We start from the raw sequence: 21,375 nt of genomic DNA on the forward strand, positions 1-21,375 counted from the left end.
CTTCACTCATAAGTGACACCACACTTCCAGAATCAATCAACCCCAATGCAGGTTCATTATTAACTTCAAGACAAATGGTAGAAGATTTCGGAACAATATCACTAGAGATACCTAAGATTTGAGGAAAGGGAATCTTATTATTTGCATGATCTTGAACCAATAAGTTCTTATTCACTGCACTGGGTACACTAATAGGTCATTGTGAATTACCATTCCTCAATTTAGGGCACTGTCTTTTCATATGTGACTTAGATCCGCAAACATAACAACTAGCGTTTTGATTTTGACTCACGTTACCTCTTTTCCTCTCTGAAGGACAATTATTTCTTAGATGATCCCTGGATCCACAAGTGTAACATTTTTTAGATGAAAAGGGAGTGACATGATGGTTAGAAATATCATTAGGTCTATAAGAAACACGGGGAGGAGGATACCTAGTGTGCCGAGACTCATCTCCATGTTTTACGTCTTCAGCAAAGGTACATGCTTCCTCAAGCTCCGCAAAATTACTGGGACACTTAGTTAATGCCAAGAAGAACCTATATTCTGGAGTAATACCCTTAATGATTCGCACTACCATCTCTCCTTCCGGTACCATGATTTTAAATACCTCGCAGTAAAACTTTAAATCTAGGACATAACTTAAGACTCTCATGCAAAAACTGTGTCCTAAAACAATGCTTAGGGATGAGACTCTGTAATGCAGGTGATGGAATAAATTTTGCTAGTATTAATTCATGAAATTCAGTTACATTTAAGTTATTACTGATAGCTTTAGAAATTTCTCTTTTTAAAACCCCTTCAGTGTTAGGAAACAATACCCTAAAAATTCCAACAGCATCCATGGAATATACATTAGCAGATTCAGTTAATTCTACCAGAAAGCTCATAAATCTGATCGTTTCATCAATGGAATCAACAGAAAAAACCTTTACATTTTTGAAAATATCTTTGAGTTGGGAGCCGAACATGACCTAACTAATAAATTCTCAAGCGCAGGACTGAGCGCACAGCAATGAGATGAGGAGGGATTAGCCACGGTTTGAGGAGTAATATGCTCATCAGTTTCACCAAGGTTATTACTTTCGTTAGTTTCAATTTCATCACTCAGTGACAACTGACCAACCTTCTTCACATTAATCATAATATCAAGTTCCACACAAACATTAATTACAGAAGTCAACAACGAAGTACATTGAGACATCAACTCTCCTTCAGGACCAAGAGAAATTAAATCTTGAATCCTGTTGATAAAGTGATTAGTACGCGCTTTTAACCTTCTCAACTGGTAATCTGATGGATTACAGTCTTTAAGTTGTTTAACGAACACAAGCAATTCATTAACTAAAATGGAAACTGCATGCACTGACTTACCCAAGTTGAGACTCAAGTTACCTGGATTTACAGGGGAATCAAGGGAAGCAAAGAGCAAGGTAACGGCACCCTCCATAGATCCGGTGGACCTCAAACAGCGAACCTCGAGCTCGTACAACAGCTCACCCTTCCGTAACATTCTTGGCAACAATACAGCACGTGCACCCATTTTGATATGAAACAGAAAATCAATAAGCTATCACCCAACGTAAGTCTGTCTTTCTCTTTACAACTTTAAATTCTATCCTCAAATCCACTTATTATTCCAGCCAATTTTATACTTGTGACCCGGTGAAATAACCAACAGCCACAAGAAACAAACAGGGAAAATATGCCTCAATAAGATATCAGAAAGGTAGCTGTACACCAAACCAGACAGTCAGATACCAAATAACAGAACGTAGTTATTAAGGCAATCACGCTCTGCTACCAACACACTCTCACAACATAAGGAAAATGTCAAGAGTGTTAGCACGACCAGGGATAAAATAAGCAAAAGACTACTTACGAATTATCCCAACAAAAGGCCGTCGCTGATTGAGGAAGCTCTGGACACAAGAGGCCTAGCGAATCAACTAAAATAAGCTTAATTAACTAATTGTCTGAAATAATAACTCAAATTTAAATTGATCAAACAAAATTTAATTAGATAAATAATTTATGAATTTTCGACCTCAAAACTAATTTTTTTTTTCTTTAAACAATCACTGCACAATGAACGTGAACACCTTTCAGAATAATTAATCAAGGATATCAATAGAAAATAATTATTTTAACACTAACTCAAATTGCCAGGAGGCAGAAAATCTTTTTGAATAATAAACAAACGTAGATCAATAGAAGATTAAAATCTTAAAACAACTATTACTGAAAGAAAGCTGAAATCTCCCTAATGAATTTCTCGGTTACTCCAGGGGTTGCATTAAAATTAAATCAAATCGACGAAGAAGCATAACTTCAGTTAAAATCCAGAAATCATTCGAAACATGGACATAAATCCATAAATAGGATAAATAATCCAAATATTCTCCAAGGTGCGGTAGCTTAAACCAAATGAGTTAATCAAAGTCATCAGAAAAACCTTCCACATGCACGAAGATCCACACCAAAAATCAGCTGAAAATCAAGTTACCAATAATAAGTCGATACTCAAATGTCAAATTCAACACAGCATGGCCACGGTATGTTTTCATTCTGTTACACAGAGTGTAACAAATGACGAGCACCGAAATCAAAACAAACACTTGAAGTACCGAGGAAGTCATTCGAAGCCCTACATTAAAGGCACAATGTTTCTCTATTAGTAGCCCGACATTGGCTTGCAAATTATTATTTATTATTTATTTACATATTTTACGCCCACATTGGAGCACTGAAATCAATACATTTGAGTTAATTTCTTCTTCTTCTTCTCCCAGAACTTTTTCATCCTCTCCGACCTGGAAGCCCTTTGTGTGTCCGATATAGTATATTGTTTCCGTTCAACTGCTTTTAGTTTGAGACTTATGCTTTTGTTCTTCAAAATCCTCTTCTCTTTTCTGTCTTTGATTTGTTGCCGAGTTATACCCAATTCTTCCAAATCGTCCTGAACTTCTTTGAACCAATTATTATTGATTTTATTCTTCAAAAAGTAATCGAATAGTTGTTTCAATATCCTGGTGTCTGCTAATCTTGATATGTGACAGAAAAAGGAAATTCTTCTTTTACGCATTGTAGATATTATTGATTCACATTCACGATAGACAATGTTGTTAGGCAACAATCTCCACTGTCCATCAACTTGGTGTTTTTTATTAATAATTGTTCTAAGAATTCTTCTCTCAGTTTTCTGTAATTTGTCTGTTGTAGATTTTACATTTAATTTGAATAAAGTTTCACTAGCATAGGTTGCCTCTGGTTTAACTATGGAATTATAGTGTTTCAGCTTAGCGTTTATCGAAAGAGATTTTTTTGCAAATATTATAATAATAAACATAACTTGTTTTGTTCACAAAACCTAAATTAACTAAAGTCAAGAAGGTAAACAAATGCCATAATGACCATTACAACTGGAAGCCCGAAAATAATACCATATTACAAGATTATTATGAAGACCTGTTTTAGGAAGTCAATTTCTTTTAAAACCACGTGCAGAATTTCAATTTTCAGGTTAAATATCTCCGCGTATTAACACTATTAACTAATCCATTCCTTGGTAGCTTAGTTCAGTACAGAAGATGGATTCAACTTACTTACGAGGTCGAAGGAAACCAGATATTTTAAATATTCTAAAAGGATAACCAAATGTTCAGGCCTATCGCCTAGATGGACTATCCATCACCCAGGGTCTAATTTCGCGACCATCTCCTCTTCTTGCGTCATGATTTTGTACTCTTCTTAAGGCACAATCAGCAGAGAATAGGTTCCAGCGTCTTCAGGTTAAGAAGCAATAATCAGAACAACTGCTATCTGCATTGTCGACTGACTATGACTGAGAAAGCTTCACATCTAGTGCCCAGATAGCAGCACAACTTAGCTACCTCGCTGCTTAAATTCCAAGTCGACCGCTAGATAGCACACCATCACCAATTAGAGAAAGTCCATGGGATCCTGAAGTTTGAATACACGGTGGGCCAGACAAGAAATTGGACACATAACCAATATGCATTGTACCATCGCGAAGAATAATTTAAAATCCATTACAATATAGCCCACCTTACCTTTAATTTGTAATGAAGTGAATACAATACAGTGAAACCTTGTTCGTGCATTCCTCACCAACACTTTTTCCTGCTTAGCCCACTGTAAATTCAAAGTCCCATTCTCGTATTTAAATCTATGTAAAAATATCTCACTTATCGTGTCACGAATTTTCGCTATTATCACTTAGTACGATCACATTTTTCCTAGCCCCAAAAATGTTATTTGTCATCCCTTGTGAAGCAAACATGATTTCCAACTCGGGTAAGAGCCGTCTCCACAATTGAGTGATTACGGAAAAAGTGAGCCTATTTGTGCTTGTATTCCATTCAGAAGTTAGAAATGTATCTTGTGTTGAGTGGTACAGTGAAGTTTATCGCATGATATGGTAGCCTAGGATGATGGTGATGAGACTGCAGTTTGAAAATGGCATGAAAGGTCTATTTCAGTTGTATGCCCCACAAACAGGTTGCATAGATGAACATTTAGAGGACTTCTTGGGGAAAGAGGAGAGACAGATAGAAGATAAGGAAGTGCTATTGATGGGAGATCTAAATGCACAAGTTGGAATGGAAAGACAAGCAAAGGAAGGTGTTGTAGGGCCCTTTGGATATAGAAATATAAATCCAGAAGACGAGTTGTTGGTGGATTTTTGCATGAGGAACCAAATGATTGTTGGAAACACCTGGTTTAGGAAGAAGAATAGTCAGAAGATTACAAGGTATGGTTGGGGAAACAGACGAACAGAGACCATGATTGATTATATAATCATAGAGAAAGAACACCAGAAGAACATTTTAGATGTTACAGCCATGCCTGAAGAAGCCTTTGGTGGAGATTATAGAGTTGTGATAGGAAAATTGAAAGTGGGAAAGATTGAAAAACCCCCATTTAGAAGAGGGAAAAGAATTAAAGTATGAAAGTTTAAGGAGAAAAGAATACAAGAAGAATTTCAAAGGGAAATAATACCTACCCAGGATGGAGGTGGGGAATGTTGAAAATGAATGGTAAAAGATTTAAGGGAGCACTGGTTGGATGTGCAGAAAAGGTATGTGGTAGAACATCAGAAAATGTGAAAGACAAAGACACACTGGTGGAATGATAGGGTAAAGATTAAAGTGAAGGAAAACAAAATGGTATGGAAAGCATGGAAAACATCTAAGACGGAAGAAAGTAGAAGAAAATATGTGGAGGCAAAGAAATTGGCCAAGAAAGTAGTGGAGGAAGAAAAGAGAAAAAGCTGGGCCTTATTCACACAGAAATTTGTGAGATAATATGCAGGGCACCAAGAAATTACTGTAGGGTATCTTAAGAAACAAAAATCGTTGCTATAAGACATATCTGTGTTGGTGCGACATAAAGCCACTTGCAAAAAAAAAAAAAAAAAAAAAAAAGAGGAAAAGAAAAGAAAAAAAGAAAAGATAATGTAAACACCAGATTTGTGAAGGATGAAGGCAGCACAATATTAACAAAGCCAGAAGAAATAAGAAATAGATGGAGCTTATTTTCCAAAGTTGCTGAACATAAGAACTGATGAGTCATTCAATGGACGACCAGGAAAGGGAATTAGTTGATGAAGAAATGGATAAAGAAATTACAATGAAGGAAATTGAAATGGCGGTAAGAAAGATGAAGAATGGAAAAACTGCTGGAATAGATTAAATTTCAGTGGAGATGATAAAGGCAGCTGGAGCTGTAGGCCTGCAGTGGACATATCAGCTTCTTAGGAATGTCTGGGAGAATAAGGAGGTCCCTGAGGATTGGCAAAAAGGAATAATCATCCCAATTTTCAAGAAAGGTGATAAGAAAGTTTTGAAGAAATACAGGGGATTTACTCTTAATATCCCATGTTGCTAAGATAATGGAGAGGATACTGGGAAGAAGAATAAGGTTTAGGGTTGGGAATCAGATACAGGGGAATCAGTTTGGTTTCAGAAGTGGAAGGTCAACAATAGAGCCCATTTTCATTATGAGACAACTAATGGAAAAGCAGTGGGAGTACGGGAATGATATGGTGATGACATTCATTGACATTTAAAAGGCATATCACAGTGTCCCCAGGACTAAAGTTTGGGACAGTCTGGTGAAAAGAGGAATTAGACAGGGATTAATAAAAATGATCATGGCAATGTACAAGGAATATTGTAGTTGCGTGCAAACACAAGTTGGCAGGACAAGTTAGTTCAAAATAACTAGTGGGCTGGGATAGGGAAGTGTTCCATCACCAATCCTATTGAGTGAAACTCTTACGACTAGAGGGGAGAAAGAAGGGAAAGGTCAGATTAGACCTGCAGACAAGCCCCTGGAAGTAATGGAAACGTTCAGATACCTGGGGAGTGAGTTAATGGAGAATACTCGACTGGATGCTGAGATTAGTAAGAGGATTCAAGCTGGAAGTTGTTTCTTCTTCTTCTTCTTCGACCACATAGGATCACTTTAGTCAGTCCGTCGTTCAGGTCTCTTTGAAGGGATTGTTCGGGCTTTGCGGTCTTCCCAGTACTTCTTCAGACACTCCCATCTTCGTGCCCTTTCCTCAGTTCAAAATATGCGTGTTGGTTTGTTTTGTGTAAGGGTAAAGTGGAGGTTTGTATTCCATTTTATCTTATTTGTGGTGTCTTCTGTTGTAAGGCTTATTTCCTTCAGATCCTCTTTCACTTCTCTGATCCATTTACATCCTGTTGTGGTATTTTTTGAGACGAGATTGTGTTTTACTAGTTGTTTCAGAAGTCTTGAATCCTGCATCCTCATGATATGTCCAAAGAATCCCAGTCTCCTCTTACGCATAGTATCTGTAATGGGTTCTAGCTCTTTGTATACGACTTTGTTAGGTATTAACCGCCACAGTCCATCTTTCTGGTATTTTTAATGATGCAGGTTCTTCCAATCCTCCTTTCAGTTTTCTGAAGTCTGTCAGTCTTTGATTGTTTATTCAGATAAAGTGTTTCTGCTGCATATGTAGCTTCTGGTTTTATAACTGTGTTGTAGTGTTTTATTCTTGCATTTGTTGATAGATATTTCTTTTTGTAGATATCTCATGTTAATTTTTGTGCTTTACCTAATCTATTTGTTCTTGTTTGGGTTGAGATTTTTTCATTTAGGTTATGTGTTATTACTTCTTCAAGATATTTAAACTGAGTTACTATTTTGATTTATTACCATTTATGGTAACTTCTTTTAGTTGTGTTGGTTTTTGGGGCACAATTTCTGTTTTTTCAAATGATATTTTGAGGCCAATGTTTTGAAGTTCTGATATCTGGGTTTTTGCTTCTTTTATGTCCACTGCTAGTAATGCTAAATCGTCAGCAAAACCTAGGCAGTTTGTTTTGATTTTTCAGCCGATCTTTATTTTGGGGGGACATTTCCTAAACCATTCCCTCATTACAATTTCTAGAGCACAATTAAATAATATGGCGAGAGCCCATCTCCCTGTCATAGTCCAGTTTTAATTTCAAATGTCTCTGATGTTTCACCCCTAAGTTGTTTCCATCATAGTGTAAGAAACATGTTATGGGACAAAAATGTGCCAATGGAAACAAAGGAAACTACGTACAAGATGTATTACGTACCCATAACAACTTTACGGAGCAGAAACTTGGACAATGACAAAGAAGGATGAGAGTCGAATACAGGCAGCCAAAATGAAGTTCTTGAGGAGTATGATTCAGAAGAGTGGAAGAGACAAAATAAGGAATGAGAAAACCCGGGAAGAAATAGGAGTGGAAAAAAATGAATGATGAATAGAGAAGAGCTGACTAAGATTGTCCCGATAGTGACCCTGTACTGCTCAATACCGATCATCTTTCAAGCCTCCTGCTCACACAGCACTTGACCCGACCGCTCCCCCACTCCTTCTCCATTCCACTCAGCTGGCACACACCACACCACACCACACCACACCACATGACACGTCTGTTCTCCTTGCTGGCTTAAGCTTGACTGCACCTGTGTATTAGCAAGGGAATGGGGAGGATTACAACAGCAGCAATTGAGTGTGTTTTAAAATCTGTATAACAAACAATGTGTCCACAGGCATTTTTGAAAAGATGGAGTGATCAATGACGGGGAGCGCACCGCAGTTTCAGGTAGCCTTAGCTACGGCTACAGTTTCAGCTACTTTTTGCGTGTGAGCTTGGATTTTCTCTCTTCAGTAACCAGCAGTAATCTGCCGGCATAGTCTTGCTCCATTTCTCTTGGATCCTTTCTCCTTACTCTTTGCTCAGCATTCCTAGGATTGATGTTTCTTGGAGTAAAATTGCAAATTTAAAGAATGAAAGTGGTCAAATGAAATATAACACACTCAGTAAGGTTATGCATGTTTTAACAGTGCCACATAGTAATGCACAAACAGAAATAATCTTTAGCATGGTAAGAAGGAATCAAAAAACTGAATTTATGTACTCACTGAGTACAAATACATTGTCATCACCCCTCATTGAGAAACTGAAGATGTCATGAAGATGTTTCAAGAAAAGATTCACTGAGAAACAATTACAAGAGTTGGCGTGCTACAACACTATATTTATACCAGAATAACCAAACACATATTTAAGTATGTACATTTGTTTTAGGTTAGGTATACTTTAAAAGTGAAAATTTATGGTTTTTCTGTCATTGCAGGACAGATCTGTGTCCTCCCGGCTCTGGCGCAACAGTGGAACAGTATTGCACTTCGTATACTATCAGCAGTGACAGTCTGTCGCCGTTTATTATGGTCTGGGTTACTGGCTCGTCGTCCACTTCTCCGCCTACCTTTGTCTAATGTGCATAAAAATGCTAGGCTGCAATGGTGTATGGAACAACGTCGCTGGGGATAGGAATAGCAGCAGATAGTGTTTTCAGACGAATCCAGGTTCTGTTTGAAAATGATGGCCGCATTTTGGTTTGCCGCAGACAGGGGGAGAGGCATGACATTGACTGCCGTCGCACAAGACGTACAGTGCCAACTCAAGGCCTTAAGGTGTGGGGTAATATTGGGTACAACCACAAATCACAGTTGGTGCGTGTCCAGGGCACTGTGACCAGTTTGACCTATGTGAATGACATCCTGCAACCCGTAGCCATACCCTTTCTCCACGATATCCCAGATGCCATATTTCAGCAGGGCAATGTGCGACCACATGTTGTTGCACGAACACGTGCCTTGTTGTCACAGGATGTCGGACTGTTACCCTGGCCCGACCGATCACCGGACTTGTCGCCAATTGAAAATGTGTGGGATATGATGAAATGACGTGTGCGGTGCTGTGACCCAATGCCAACCACCAAAGATGAACTGTGGAACCAGGTGAATGTAGCATGGATGCCTATACCCTAGGACGCCATTCGCGCCGTATATGCGTCGATGCCATCACGCATGGAACAAGTTATCAGTGCCCGTGGAGGACCCAGTGCCTACTAGGCAACGGGACACATGCTGAACCTAGGTGACTGAAATGCTACATATCTGCAGAATGTACTAATGATGTCCTGTGAATATGAACTTTCTATCTCTTAGTCTTTCAAGGTGTTCTGTTTTTTATGAACATGAGTGTATAAAAGGAGGGATTCAATTGGATGAAATGTAGTTCATTTTGACCTATGCTAACAACTTTGTCCTAATGGCAAAGTGTGCTCAAAGCTTGCAATCTAATATCATGTAACTTAAAAGGATGTGCAGCAAGAGAGAAAATTAGCATTTCAGAATGAAATTATGCCAGCTGAAGAAGAAATCTAGGAGGACTGGATATTAGGCTGAATACGAAAATGAACGAGGGCATCATTTCAAGCCAGCCCCGCAGTGTAGGGGTAGCATGCCTGCCTCTTACCCAGAGGCCCCGGGTTTGATTCCTGGCCAGGCCAGGGATTTTTACCTGGATCCAAGGGCTGCTCGATGTCCACTCAGCTTACGGGATTACAATTGAAGAGCTATCTGACTGTGAGATAGTGGCCCCGGTCTAGAAAACTTAAGAATAACGGTGAAGAGGATTTGTCGTGCCAACCACATGACACCTCATAATCTGCAGGCCTATAGGCTGAGGAGCTGTCGCTTGGTGGTCCATGGTCCTTCGGGGCTGTTGCTTCATGGAAGGATCATTTCAAGTATTGCTTTTCATTATCATCTTGATCTGATGAGGGATGGATGATCAGTTTTACACAACCAGTGCTCAACACCTGAAAATATTTCATTGTCAGCAGTTTTGTTTTAAATACGGGTCATCAGTGTTGTTGGACTTAGCAATAAAAGAAATTCAAATGTGAATTTCTCAGATAATGTTCATTAGACAGTAACATTGTTTGAAAAATAAATGATTGAAAATTGATTTTTTTTCCTCAACTTTTGTTTTGTAAGTATTTCAGTACAGCTAATACTGACAAAAATATTTGGCACTTCTTGTTTTGCTCTCTTCGTATTGCTGGTACTAATGAAACAAAATGCAGTATGGCCTAGTGCATTGCTTGGCTATACCTGAATTAAATATGTAGTTTTGAGCAATTTTGTTTAAGTTTTCCTATGATATCGTAATAAAGAGAAAAAATTGAACTGAGTGTACTTCCAACATTTATATACTTAATTGGACATTAAGAAAAAAAAAGCAGCCTGTGGCAAAACTGAAGTGTTCACACAGTCTTGAAATTTTGTTTACTGTACATGGATTGTGATTTGAGGAATATGAGAATGTCCACGTGATTCTATGAAACGGTCGTTTTAGTCTTTTATATCAGCTCTTATTTATGTCTTAACTTTTTGTTTATATAAAAATTGTGTTGAAGAATCTGAAAGGTATTTTATCAATTTCACATGGTAGATCAACTTGCATTATGATTACAAAATACATTGTGAAACTGAGATATTCTTTAATCTGCATATGACAAAATCCATATTTCTTTCAGAAACTGGATACATACCCTGTTGTTCTATTCTCAAGATTTCATTTAATTTACCACAGATCTGCATTTAAGGCTGTCGTCCGTGCAGCAGATTCTGTATAAATTGTTTACCTATTCTTTTCTTGAATGATTTCTAAGAATTTGGAAATCTATTGAACATCTCCCTCCGTAAATTCTTCCAATCACTAATTCCTCCTCTTATAAACAAATATTTTCCCCAATTTGTCCCCTTGAATTCCAACTTAACCTGCATATTATGATCTTTTCTCCTTTCAAAACTTCACTTTAGATTATTCATCTACCATCTCTCCACTGAAAATCGAGTGGTAGGTCTCCTTACTCCCAAGTCTTCCGGCCCAAAATTTATATAACATTACTCGGTTTTTATAAGTCACCTTGAACAAATCATGCTGATTTTCTTTGGATCTTTTCCAGTTTTTGAATCAAGTAATCCTGCTGAAGGTTCCATGGACTGGAACTATACTCTAATTGGGATGTTACCGGTGACATAAGTATGTTCTCTCGTTTACATCCCTACTACAAACCCTGAATACTTCTTAACAATGTGAAGAGATCTGTAAGCCTGGTTTGCCACCTCGTTAACGTGATTACCTCAACAAAGATCATTCCTTATATTAACCTAAGTAACCTGTGGAGCGGCCTCCACTACATGCACTGGCCGTGCATCTTGGTAGATGTGCTAGTTACCAACTGATAAACCCAAGTATATTTGGTATATTTTGGCACACTGTGCCAGACGTTGACAACCAAGGATGAGTTCCTGGAAAATTTATAATTTCCAATAATGGACCAATTATAATGGAATTATGAATTTACTTGTTCAGAGCAAATATTTCAAGTTCCTTACTGGAATCTAAATCTGTATCGTATAAAATGTTTCTGTTATTAAAGGATGTTTTGAGATTCTACATGTGACTAGCATGGACAATTTTTGGGAATGCACTGTATTTTTATAGCTATCAAAACACCTCCCCAGTTCCTTCTAGAAATTAACAAATTTCGTGTATACAAGATAATATATTATCATTAAAGGTTCAGAATTATTTACACCAAACTATTTTTCCGTTTGTCACACTTGCTACAAATCCATTGTTTGAAAGACGTATTGCTGGATTTTCTATCACTCTCCTTTAAATTTACACAATAACTATACCAGTTTTTACAGACACCACACTAAACTTTCAGATTGATGTCGTGTCGGGACACAGTCTTGTTACATTCAAAAGACTCTCCTTGTTCTACTTGCTCCTCTTAATATTACCAAGTTTGCAGAGGTACTACTTGCTGTTTTTGGTATTTTGTAAAAATGTTTTAGCAACTCGCGTAATGCCACAGTTCCGTAAAGGGTCGTACGGTAATGTGGTTTTCTGAGAGTTGAGTACACAAGATTGGTATTTGCACTGGTAGGAGATGTTTGTTCAGTGGGGATTGGGCATAAAAATAAAAATTGTGGGATGCTCATCAATCGCTGTTGTTTCACAAGTTGGCAGCATGGGGAGTTGCGAGAAAATTGGTCATAGCATTGGGGTTATGAACTCCTCCAGCACTTTACATTATACTGTTTGCATAATATCATGTTAAGATGTTGATAATATACGAAACGTACCACTTTTGACCATTACAAATTGCTTTAAGCAATCATTGTATCGACTAGGTGGAAAATAAATAAATACTTAATTGTGAATCTATTGAAGTGTGATACGGACCATGAAGCTGATTTTATGTAACCACTATAATATGCGAGTAAATACGGAGGACCAAAGAATACCGATGATTTGATTGATCACTTTCTGTTTTTAGTTTTGATAGGTTGAAATAATTAAATCTTTCTCCCTTAAGTTGTGCTTTTAATTTTAAATCTTGTTTACAAGCTATGAAAGTGTGAACATGGGTTCCTCGGCATATTACTGGCAGTATAAAATGCATCATCATCATGAAAATGCTTAATATTCTGAGGGAATTGAGAATTCTTTGGACGAAATAGTAGCAGATGACATTTTAGATGATGAAAATATGCCAATTGATGGAGTGACAGTGAAAAAGATGAGGAAATTTCTCTGCCTTTGGTTGCTTGTAGGTATTAACGAAAATATTTCAGAGATGTAGTGGTCTACTTCAGGTTTTTTAATAACTCTTGATTCTGATTAGCCTAAATAGAAATATCCTTGCATGAAATTTTCAAGTCCTGACCAATTTGTCTATGAATAAGGTGCAAGTATTATGCAGTTGTGACGATTATGTTATGGAATAAGGTAGTTCCTCTTTTACGTGGCTTTCCTCCCTAAGCTTTTAAAATCTTGTTAATATCCTTCTTAGTCATTCGTTATCCATACATTGAGAGTTTTTAAGGCAATAGTATTAACAATATGTACCTTTTTTTCTTCTCAGGACAATGACAAGCGAAGCACTTCCTCTTCTCGTTCTGAAAAGGTTGAAAATGATACAAAATCCAAGAAAAAAGGCAAAGTTAACCGAGGTCCTATTGAAATTGAAGACATTCAGAATGACAAAGTTCTCAAAACGGTTGAAGGTTTGCTTGAGGAGCAGAAAACTGGTAGATCGGAAAGTGACTCCTTTGAAACCATCCGGCAGGTAAAGCAACAGTGTGAAATAATCCAAATTTATTTTATGGACTTTAATTTTTTGAAATCAATAATAATTTTCTTTGTCCTTTCAGAATTTGTGGTCATATATGAAGGATGGTTCTGAGGCTTTGGAGAAGGGACTATCTAGAAAAGCCTCTGAGAAATATAAATCTGCTGTTGATATAATAGTTACACACAATTTTGTAGTGAGTATCTTTCTTTTGAGGCAATCATGTTTGTAGGAAATTGGACACTTGTCAGTTGTAGCAGATTTTGTTTGACTTATTCTCTGCAGGATTTCTGTTATTTCTTTTAACTTTATTACATTTTAAAACTTATTGTAATGGGGCAGTAGCATTTCATTGGATGATAGTAACTATGCTGTAAGCATTATCATAAAAGAAGTGTATCAGAGTTTGAAGTCGATAAGCAAACAATACCAAGTTGATAAATACATATTTACTCGCATATTAGACCCCCCCTTTTTTTCCACAGTTACAGCCAAAAAAAAGTAGGGGGGGGGTTCCAATATGCGATAACCTCAAATTTTGTGCAGTGAACACATGACTTCTATGCTATAAAGAGCTATAAATTGTACACGTTAACATTTGACACTATTCTGTAACAAACTTACGAATGTATTCAGAGTTTTACTGGCTATTTTTGTTGGAAGGCAGTATTTCTAAATTTAAAAAGAATAAATGAACACATGACTTTTAGCCTACGTATAAAGTAAATATAGTCGATTTTAGTTACTCTTATATCATGTCATTCGTTTCATCTCATTAACTCCTTTGATGAGGTTGACGTCAGCAAGAGCACGCGGTCGTAAAAAGTCGCTACAAAAATTCGTCTTGCTTCATACTCTACCCCTTCATACTCGACCCCGTAGAGAAAAGGGTATCGTATTATGCAATATTAATACAAAATAACGTAATGGCACTCATTTGTGTCTGTCAGTTAAGCAGTAGGCCTACCACACAGTAAACCTGATCATTGCTTTCATATGAATTAGCATCGTCTTGTGCTGCCAACTTCCCTGCTACTGGTGCGTCGTCATTCCAAATGACGCCATCTTCACGGCAATCGCGAGTATTCGAGATCCCGTCCTTTTGCAACTTAAAAAAAAATAGTTTTGTTCCCGACTAATAGAGTCCAGTGATAATCCATTCGCAAATGGTTTCTGGAGGTGGTCTCTGTTATTCCCAGTTGGTGTATGTGTAGCAGAAGCCATCCTTCTGAATAAAGCCGTGCTGTAGAAAGTGTGCCAACCCACCACTGATAACTAGCGTATGTTAACGTGTTGTACTTCCGAATGTAATACGTAGTGACTGGAAGCATTCTTTGGATGACTGCGGCTATTGAAAGCCAGGCCTTTATTTCTAAGTATATTTCATGCTTGTTCTCTACATTTATCACATCAGGATTTACCTAAACAGCTGTAATTGAGATAAGAGAGACCGCATTGTTTAGGTTATGTGTGTTACTAAGTGCCCAGCTAGTGTCGAAGTTCCACAATGGAAAGAATAAAAATAAATAACGGGAAAGCTTGTCACATTTATGGATATCTACAAGCGTGGTGGTAATGCGTTTTATTATCATAACGTTTAATTTCGCACGTCTGTTGCCTCCATATTTTTGTAAATTAATGCTTAGAATGTTCTGTTTGGTGTCTCCGAAAATTGTTAAAGTAGTTAGTGGGGACGTAAAATCGATAGGCCTACTATTATTATTATTTAGGTAAGTTGACGAGCAAATCAATCATGATTGGATTGTTTTTATTGCGTTTTAAACCTACTTCTCTCCAAAGATTATGTAGGCTATATTGGCCTGAGTTGAGGTATTAAAATGATAACTTTGTTAATGATCTCGCTTGCTGTATTAATATTACATGTGATAAATATCATTCTTGATCTGTATTGATTAGGTGGTAAATTCAATAAATTAACTTATTGATATTATTCCATTGCTGTATTAATAGCGACAACCATGAATATTTCTTAACTAGAGTAAACTCGTTTCTTCATGCCGAGGTGGTGCACTCCCCAACGGAGGGGAGCTGCATGTACCATTTTTGCCGCATATCAACTTTCCTGCCATTCTTAAATCTCTGGCAGTACGGTACCGGGAATCGAACTCAGGCCCCTGAGAATGGCAGCTAACTGTGCTAACCATTATGCTGGTGGACATTCATAACTACAATAAACAGACATATAGTATGACTGATGCATGCTTTAATTGTGTAGGTCGGACACGAAACTATTCACCTATTTGTACAATGTCATCGGAGCTGCAATAGGCCTGCGCTACGGAGGCTACATTTCTTAACTACGAAAAAATGTACCGCTTGAATTTGACGCCTGTTTTTGTTACGCGGGTCGTACGGATGAAACTATTCACAAATTTGTGCAATGTCATTGGAGCTGCAGTAAGGCTTGTACCCGCTTCAAAGTGGAATCGTTGTTCTTCTCTGATAAAGTACATGGGGGGGTCTTGTATGCACAATTTTTTTTTTTTTTCATTTTCTTTGTCCCAAAAATTCAGGGGGGCGGTCTATTACGCGAGGTGATCTAATACGCTAGTAAATACGGTATTTATTTTAAGTTAAAGATATTTCATCAGGTAGTAGGTTGGAACCCTTTTTGGTGGCAGTCCTTCCCAGGGAGTGGCGCCCCTGCCTATGTGAGTCCCAGAGCTCACTGACCCGGTGTGTAACATCTGGTAAGTGTCCCAGCTCAGGGGTAACGAGTGAAGGCCCCAACGACTTCTACAGCGGAGAACGTGGACTTCGGTACGGTGGAGATGGCGGAAGAGGCAGCCTTGTATTCAGGGATTAATATGAATACAACCTTCTGCCTTGTAGGTTGAGGTGACTGGACGCCAAAGGCTAAAGGAGAAAATCCTGAAGGAAAATCTCCGTCTGTGTTAGGTTCAGCAGGTCAACAGAGGGATTACTGAAGAAGTTGCTTTCAAGAATAATACGAGACTCGGATGTAGGAATTCACGACGACATCAGTTTGGTGCGAATGACAGTGTACAGCCCGATGTTACACCAGCTACCCAAACCAAACTAAGACATTGTATCAGAGTGGGAACATTAAATATCCTGACACTGACAAACAAAACTGAAGAGTTGGTCGACCTCATGGAAAGGAGGAAATTTCTGATCATGGGCCTGAGTGAAACAAAGTGGAAGAAAATTGGAAAAATGAATATTAGATTGGACTGCAGTCTCTACGGGTCTGGAAATGAAGTAGAGTCTAAGAATGGAGTAGGATTTTTAATACATAAAGACATAGATGCTTGTAGTGAAGATGAGTTTGTTAGTGAAAGGATAATTAAGTTTTCTGTGAACTGAGGAGGGAAAAAGTACAATGTAATCAAAGTGTATGCTCCACAGATAGGATGCTCAAAAGAGGAAAAGGCCAACTTCCTTAATAACGTGGAAGAACACACTGAGTATGACAATCTAATTGTAATGGGTGATTTTAATTCACAAGTTGGCTCACAATGAACAGGATATGAATCCACACTGGGCCTCATGGAATGGGAAACAGAAATGAAGAGGGAGAATGAGAGAAACAACCTAATAGTAACACTTGGTTCAAGAAAAGGGACTCCCATAAAATCACAAGATATAGCTGAGATGATAAAGTAGGTACTGTAATAGATTATATTCTGATAGATCAAATTGTATGGAAATATGTCAGTGATGTCAAGGTCATTCCAAGTGGAGGCCTTTGACTGTTGACTGCAGTTATTGCAGAAAAAAGACCTCCCAAAGTCTGTAGCAAAAGTGTCCCATAAATAAAAACTTGGCGACTAACCGAGCTAAGTGTAAAGGAAGAATTCAGGGAAGGTGTCCGCAGGTTGTTGCTGAGAAAAGAACTGAAATTGGTAGTTGAAGAATGGGATACTTAAAGAAGGATGTGGTTGGTACAGCAGAAAAAGTATGAGGACGACAGAATCAAATAAGAAAAGCTAAAGAAACTGCCTGGTGGAATGATATTAAAAAGGCTATCAATGACAAACCGTGCAAGAAGATCCGTATATCAAGCAAGAACTCGGGGAGATCAACATGAAATAGAGGAGAAGCTGTCACTTTACAGAAAGAAAAAATTACAGGTCAAACAGTTGGTTGTAGCTGAAAAGCAGAAATGCAAGGAAGATCTGGCTAACAAAATAACGCAGGATGGAAATAAAAAGAACCTGTTATACAGCATTGTTAAGAATAGAACAACTCAAAATGAATCTATCCAATCTGTAGAACTTCCTAATGGTGAAGTGACTAAGGATAAGACCAAAATATTACAGGAGTTCCAAAGGCACTTTGAAACTTCGCTGAGCTGTTATGAAAATGTCATTCCATTAGATGATGAACCTTATGATTTTGGCAGCACAAATACCACTAGTCTGACATTGTTGGAAGTAGAGACAGCAATATCTAAGCTAAAAAACAACACATCAACTGGATCAGATGAATTAAGTGTTGAGATGATCAAAGCACTAGGAGAGGTTGGACAACAGTGGATGTTCAGGGTACTAAATAGAATCTGGAAAGAGAATGTAATACCCAATGACTGGAAGCAAGGAGTCATCATCCCGTTGTTGAAAAAAGGTGATAGAAAGAAATGTACCAACTAGAAAGAAATGTACCAACTACTGAGGTATAACTCTGCTGTCACATGGCCTCAAAATCTACAAATCCATCCTTGATAGCAGGATTAGAAAATATGTTGAACCTATACTTGAGGAGGAACAACATGGATTTAGACCTCATTTTCGCCACCAGAATGCTCTATGAGAAGTATTGAGCGAAAGGTAAAACAATTATGACATGTTTTTCTGGACATCAAGAAAGCATATGACCATGTAGCACACAGGCATATATGGGAATGTTTGAGAAATAAGAAAGTGCCCGATGACATCATAACATGAGTACAATGATTATATGATGAAACAAAGTCTTGTGTCCAGGTCCAGGATGGAAGGTCAGGTTGGTTCGAAACAAAGAGTGGAGTCCAGCAAGGAAGTTGTCTTTCACCACTTCTCTTTATAATCACAATGGTTGAAGTTTTAAAAAGCGGTTAAAAGAAAGGATCCACCAACTAATGCCCTGTTTTTTGCTGTTGATGTAATGGTATGAGGCAGAAGCGGAAGTACAAACTAGACTAGATCTCTGGCATGAAGCTTTTACAACCTTAGATCTTAAAATCAGCAAAACTAAGACAGTTGGCTTGGTGATGAGTAGAAACTCTCCAACTGTTCATCTAAGAATTGGAGATGAGGAGATGGATATTGTGTAGTGTCAGAATTTCAAGTCGGTCCTCTGCTTATGGACACTGTTATATGCACTGCTCGTACTGTAAATATGTTCATATTAATTCTTAGTAATTATAATTCTATGAAAGGCGAAACATGTCTCTATTCTTATGGTAATATTGATAAATTCCTAATTGTTAAAAATATGTTAATGTATTGAATAGGTGATATTATTAAAAAACTAATTAGCATCCTACAGAACAGAAGATGATTCGAGGTACAGTTGGTTCAAAAAGTTTCTGGATGATGCCAGCATAGCAGCGCAGCATAGATCACAGTAAGACTTACAAGTTCATATGTGTGATGACAGACCAGGAGCAATGCATGTTACACTAATTATTGCAAGAGGGCTCTTAAAGAAAAAAAGGTAGTTTGATATTGTGGTACTACCCTGATGAAAGCCCTGCAGTGTACAGTAAGGGTAGCTTGCCTGTCTCTTATCGGGAGTAGCGGCTCGGGTCCAGAAAGCCAAGAATATCGGCCGAGAGAATTTGCTGCACTGACCATATGGCAGTTCATAATCTGCAGGCCTTGGGGCTGAACATCGGTCGCTTGGTAGGGCAAGGCTCATCAGGGCTGTTGTGTAATGGAGTTTGTTTTTTGGTACTTCCCTGTTAACTATGTAGGCTGCATTCTTCAGTTTGCATTATGTTAGCTTACATTTGGTAGGAGATGAAGCCAATTATGTCATTGCATTTTGATGTCATTTCATGTCGTTTGATGTCATGTCATGTCATTTTGATTGTATTCTAAATTTACTTTAAATTACATATATTGACATTTTATTTCAGGTTTTTGGAATGAAGGAGCTTGACTACGTTATTCTTCGTTATTCATTATCTATCAGTTATATAGAAACAGCCAGTTACAGTGATATCATAAAATCACTTGAATATCTTGGTGATATTGAGGAAAAACATTCTGCCAAACTCCCAGCTGTGTACTATGCCTTGGGTAATGCTTACTGCAAGCTAAACAGGTAAGAGATGACCAAATTTACTAATTATGCCTGCATTAATTATTTCTAATTTCAAAAGTTTCTTTGCCTCGGTATTTCTTTCCTTCTGCGTGAAATGACAGTTCCTTTTCAAGTGCTCTCTGAGTAGAAAAATTATGTGGTTATTTCCAGATTCCGAATTGCTCTTGAACATCTAGATAAAGGTTCAAAGGTCATTGAGAAGGGTTTTAAAATAACAACTCACCCATGGCCCGGAACAATGACTATTATAAAAGAAACCACCAAGTCAGGTTTGCAGGTAAGTCTTTCCTAAAATATTACAGAATATTCTGTCTTCTGTGCATAACCACTTCTAGCAAAATCAGTTAATATTAAGTCTAATCTTTCTGTTAGGCAATCTATAAACTAGCTTTCCTCATGCAAAATATGATCTACTGCAAAGGGCGATCACTGTGTTTACTTATTAAACCTTCTTTGTAATACAAATTATGGAGAGGAAGAAAGAATCTTGAACGCAACACCTCTCGGCAGACCTATGTAGCTCTGTAGTAACAAAACAGATTTTTTTTTGTAGATGCTATTATTGATGCACTATAGGCTTCTTTTTCTTCTTTTCTTCATGGGGCCTCTAAATATTAGTTCCCAATTAGCGTCGACCTCATAAGATCTTTTGCTGCCATGTTTTTCCTTCATTCCCACCTAGATATAACTTGCTTCCTTCACAAAGCTGTAGGTTGTTATTGGGTCTTCTTGGATTTTCTCTCCACCTGGTAGTCCTAGAGTGGAGAATCTGATTCTATCCAGCGCCTCACATTCGAAAAGTATGTGTTCAGTTGAATCCTCTGCTTCATTGCATTTCCTACAAAAATTGTTTATATGTTTATTTCTTTATGTTTATTGTATAAAACCAATGTGCTGAATGCGAATATGCCGTTGGTTTTTTCAAATGCCAATACTTTTTGATATTTTAACGATTTGTGAAAAATTGTGAATTTACCACTTTTTCTGGCAGTCGTAGTTGTTCAAGGTGATCACCACTAGATCACTTTAATGTGATTTTCCATCAGTATTGGTATACATCTGGAAAGGTTCAATTTATCGACCTCTTTAAAAAGCCAACTGTATGTATCGATATATATCAATATTTTTTACAAAATGTCTTCCTGTCGTTTGTGAATGTAGATTCAGTTCTGTGGTTATAAGCAGTGTTGAATTGTTGTCTTTTAACGAAAAATGTCAACATCCAGATGTTGTAAATTGCCAGCAGACACGTCTTGTTATGTTTATGGACATTACCTTGGATCTAAAACAAGTGAAACATAAAATTGTGTCCTGTACGAAGTTCTGTGAGGCGTTCCTTGCTTATTTCTGTGTGCATGTTCGAGACCAACATGTTTCAGGGGCTCCTCATGTCACTCGTGGCAGCTGTCGGTCTACTTTAGAGGGTTGGCTACTTGGAACAAGAAAATGTATGCCATTTGCAATTCCCCATATATGGCGATAGCCAACAAATCATTACGGTTATTATAGTATGGTGGATATTACACATTACAAAAGTACAAAGAGCAG

The 21,375-nt window shown here is 37.7% G+C and overlaps 1 protein-coding gene across 1 annotated transcript in view; it reads left to right on the forward strand.

The window, feature by feature from the left end:
* LOC136879362 (E3 ubiquitin-protein ligase TTC3) overlaps nucleotides 1-21,375 on the forward strand; it is a 349,380-nt gene that overhangs the window by 43,700 nt on the left and 284,305 nt on the right. The window contains exons 6-9 of the mRNA XM_068229092.1: nucleotides 13,330-13,533; nucleotides 13,619-13,732; nucleotides 19,640-19,827; nucleotides 19,978-20,104. Of these exons, the coding sequence (XP_068085193.1) occupies nucleotides 13,330-13,533; nucleotides 13,619-13,732; nucleotides 19,640-19,827; nucleotides 19,978-20,104 (633 nt within the window). The remainder of the gene's footprint in view (nucleotides 1-13,329; nucleotides 13,534-13,618; nucleotides 13,733-19,639; nucleotides 19,828-19,977; nucleotides 20,105-21,375) is intronic.

The sequence above is a fragment of the Anabrus simplex genome, chromosome 8 (assembly GCF_040414725.1).
Source record: "Anabrus simplex isolate iqAnaSimp1 chromosome 8, ASM4041472v1, whole genome shotgun sequence".
Taxonomy (NCBI): domain Eukaryota; kingdom Metazoa; phylum Arthropoda; class Insecta; order Orthoptera; family Tettigoniidae; genus Anabrus; species Anabrus simplex.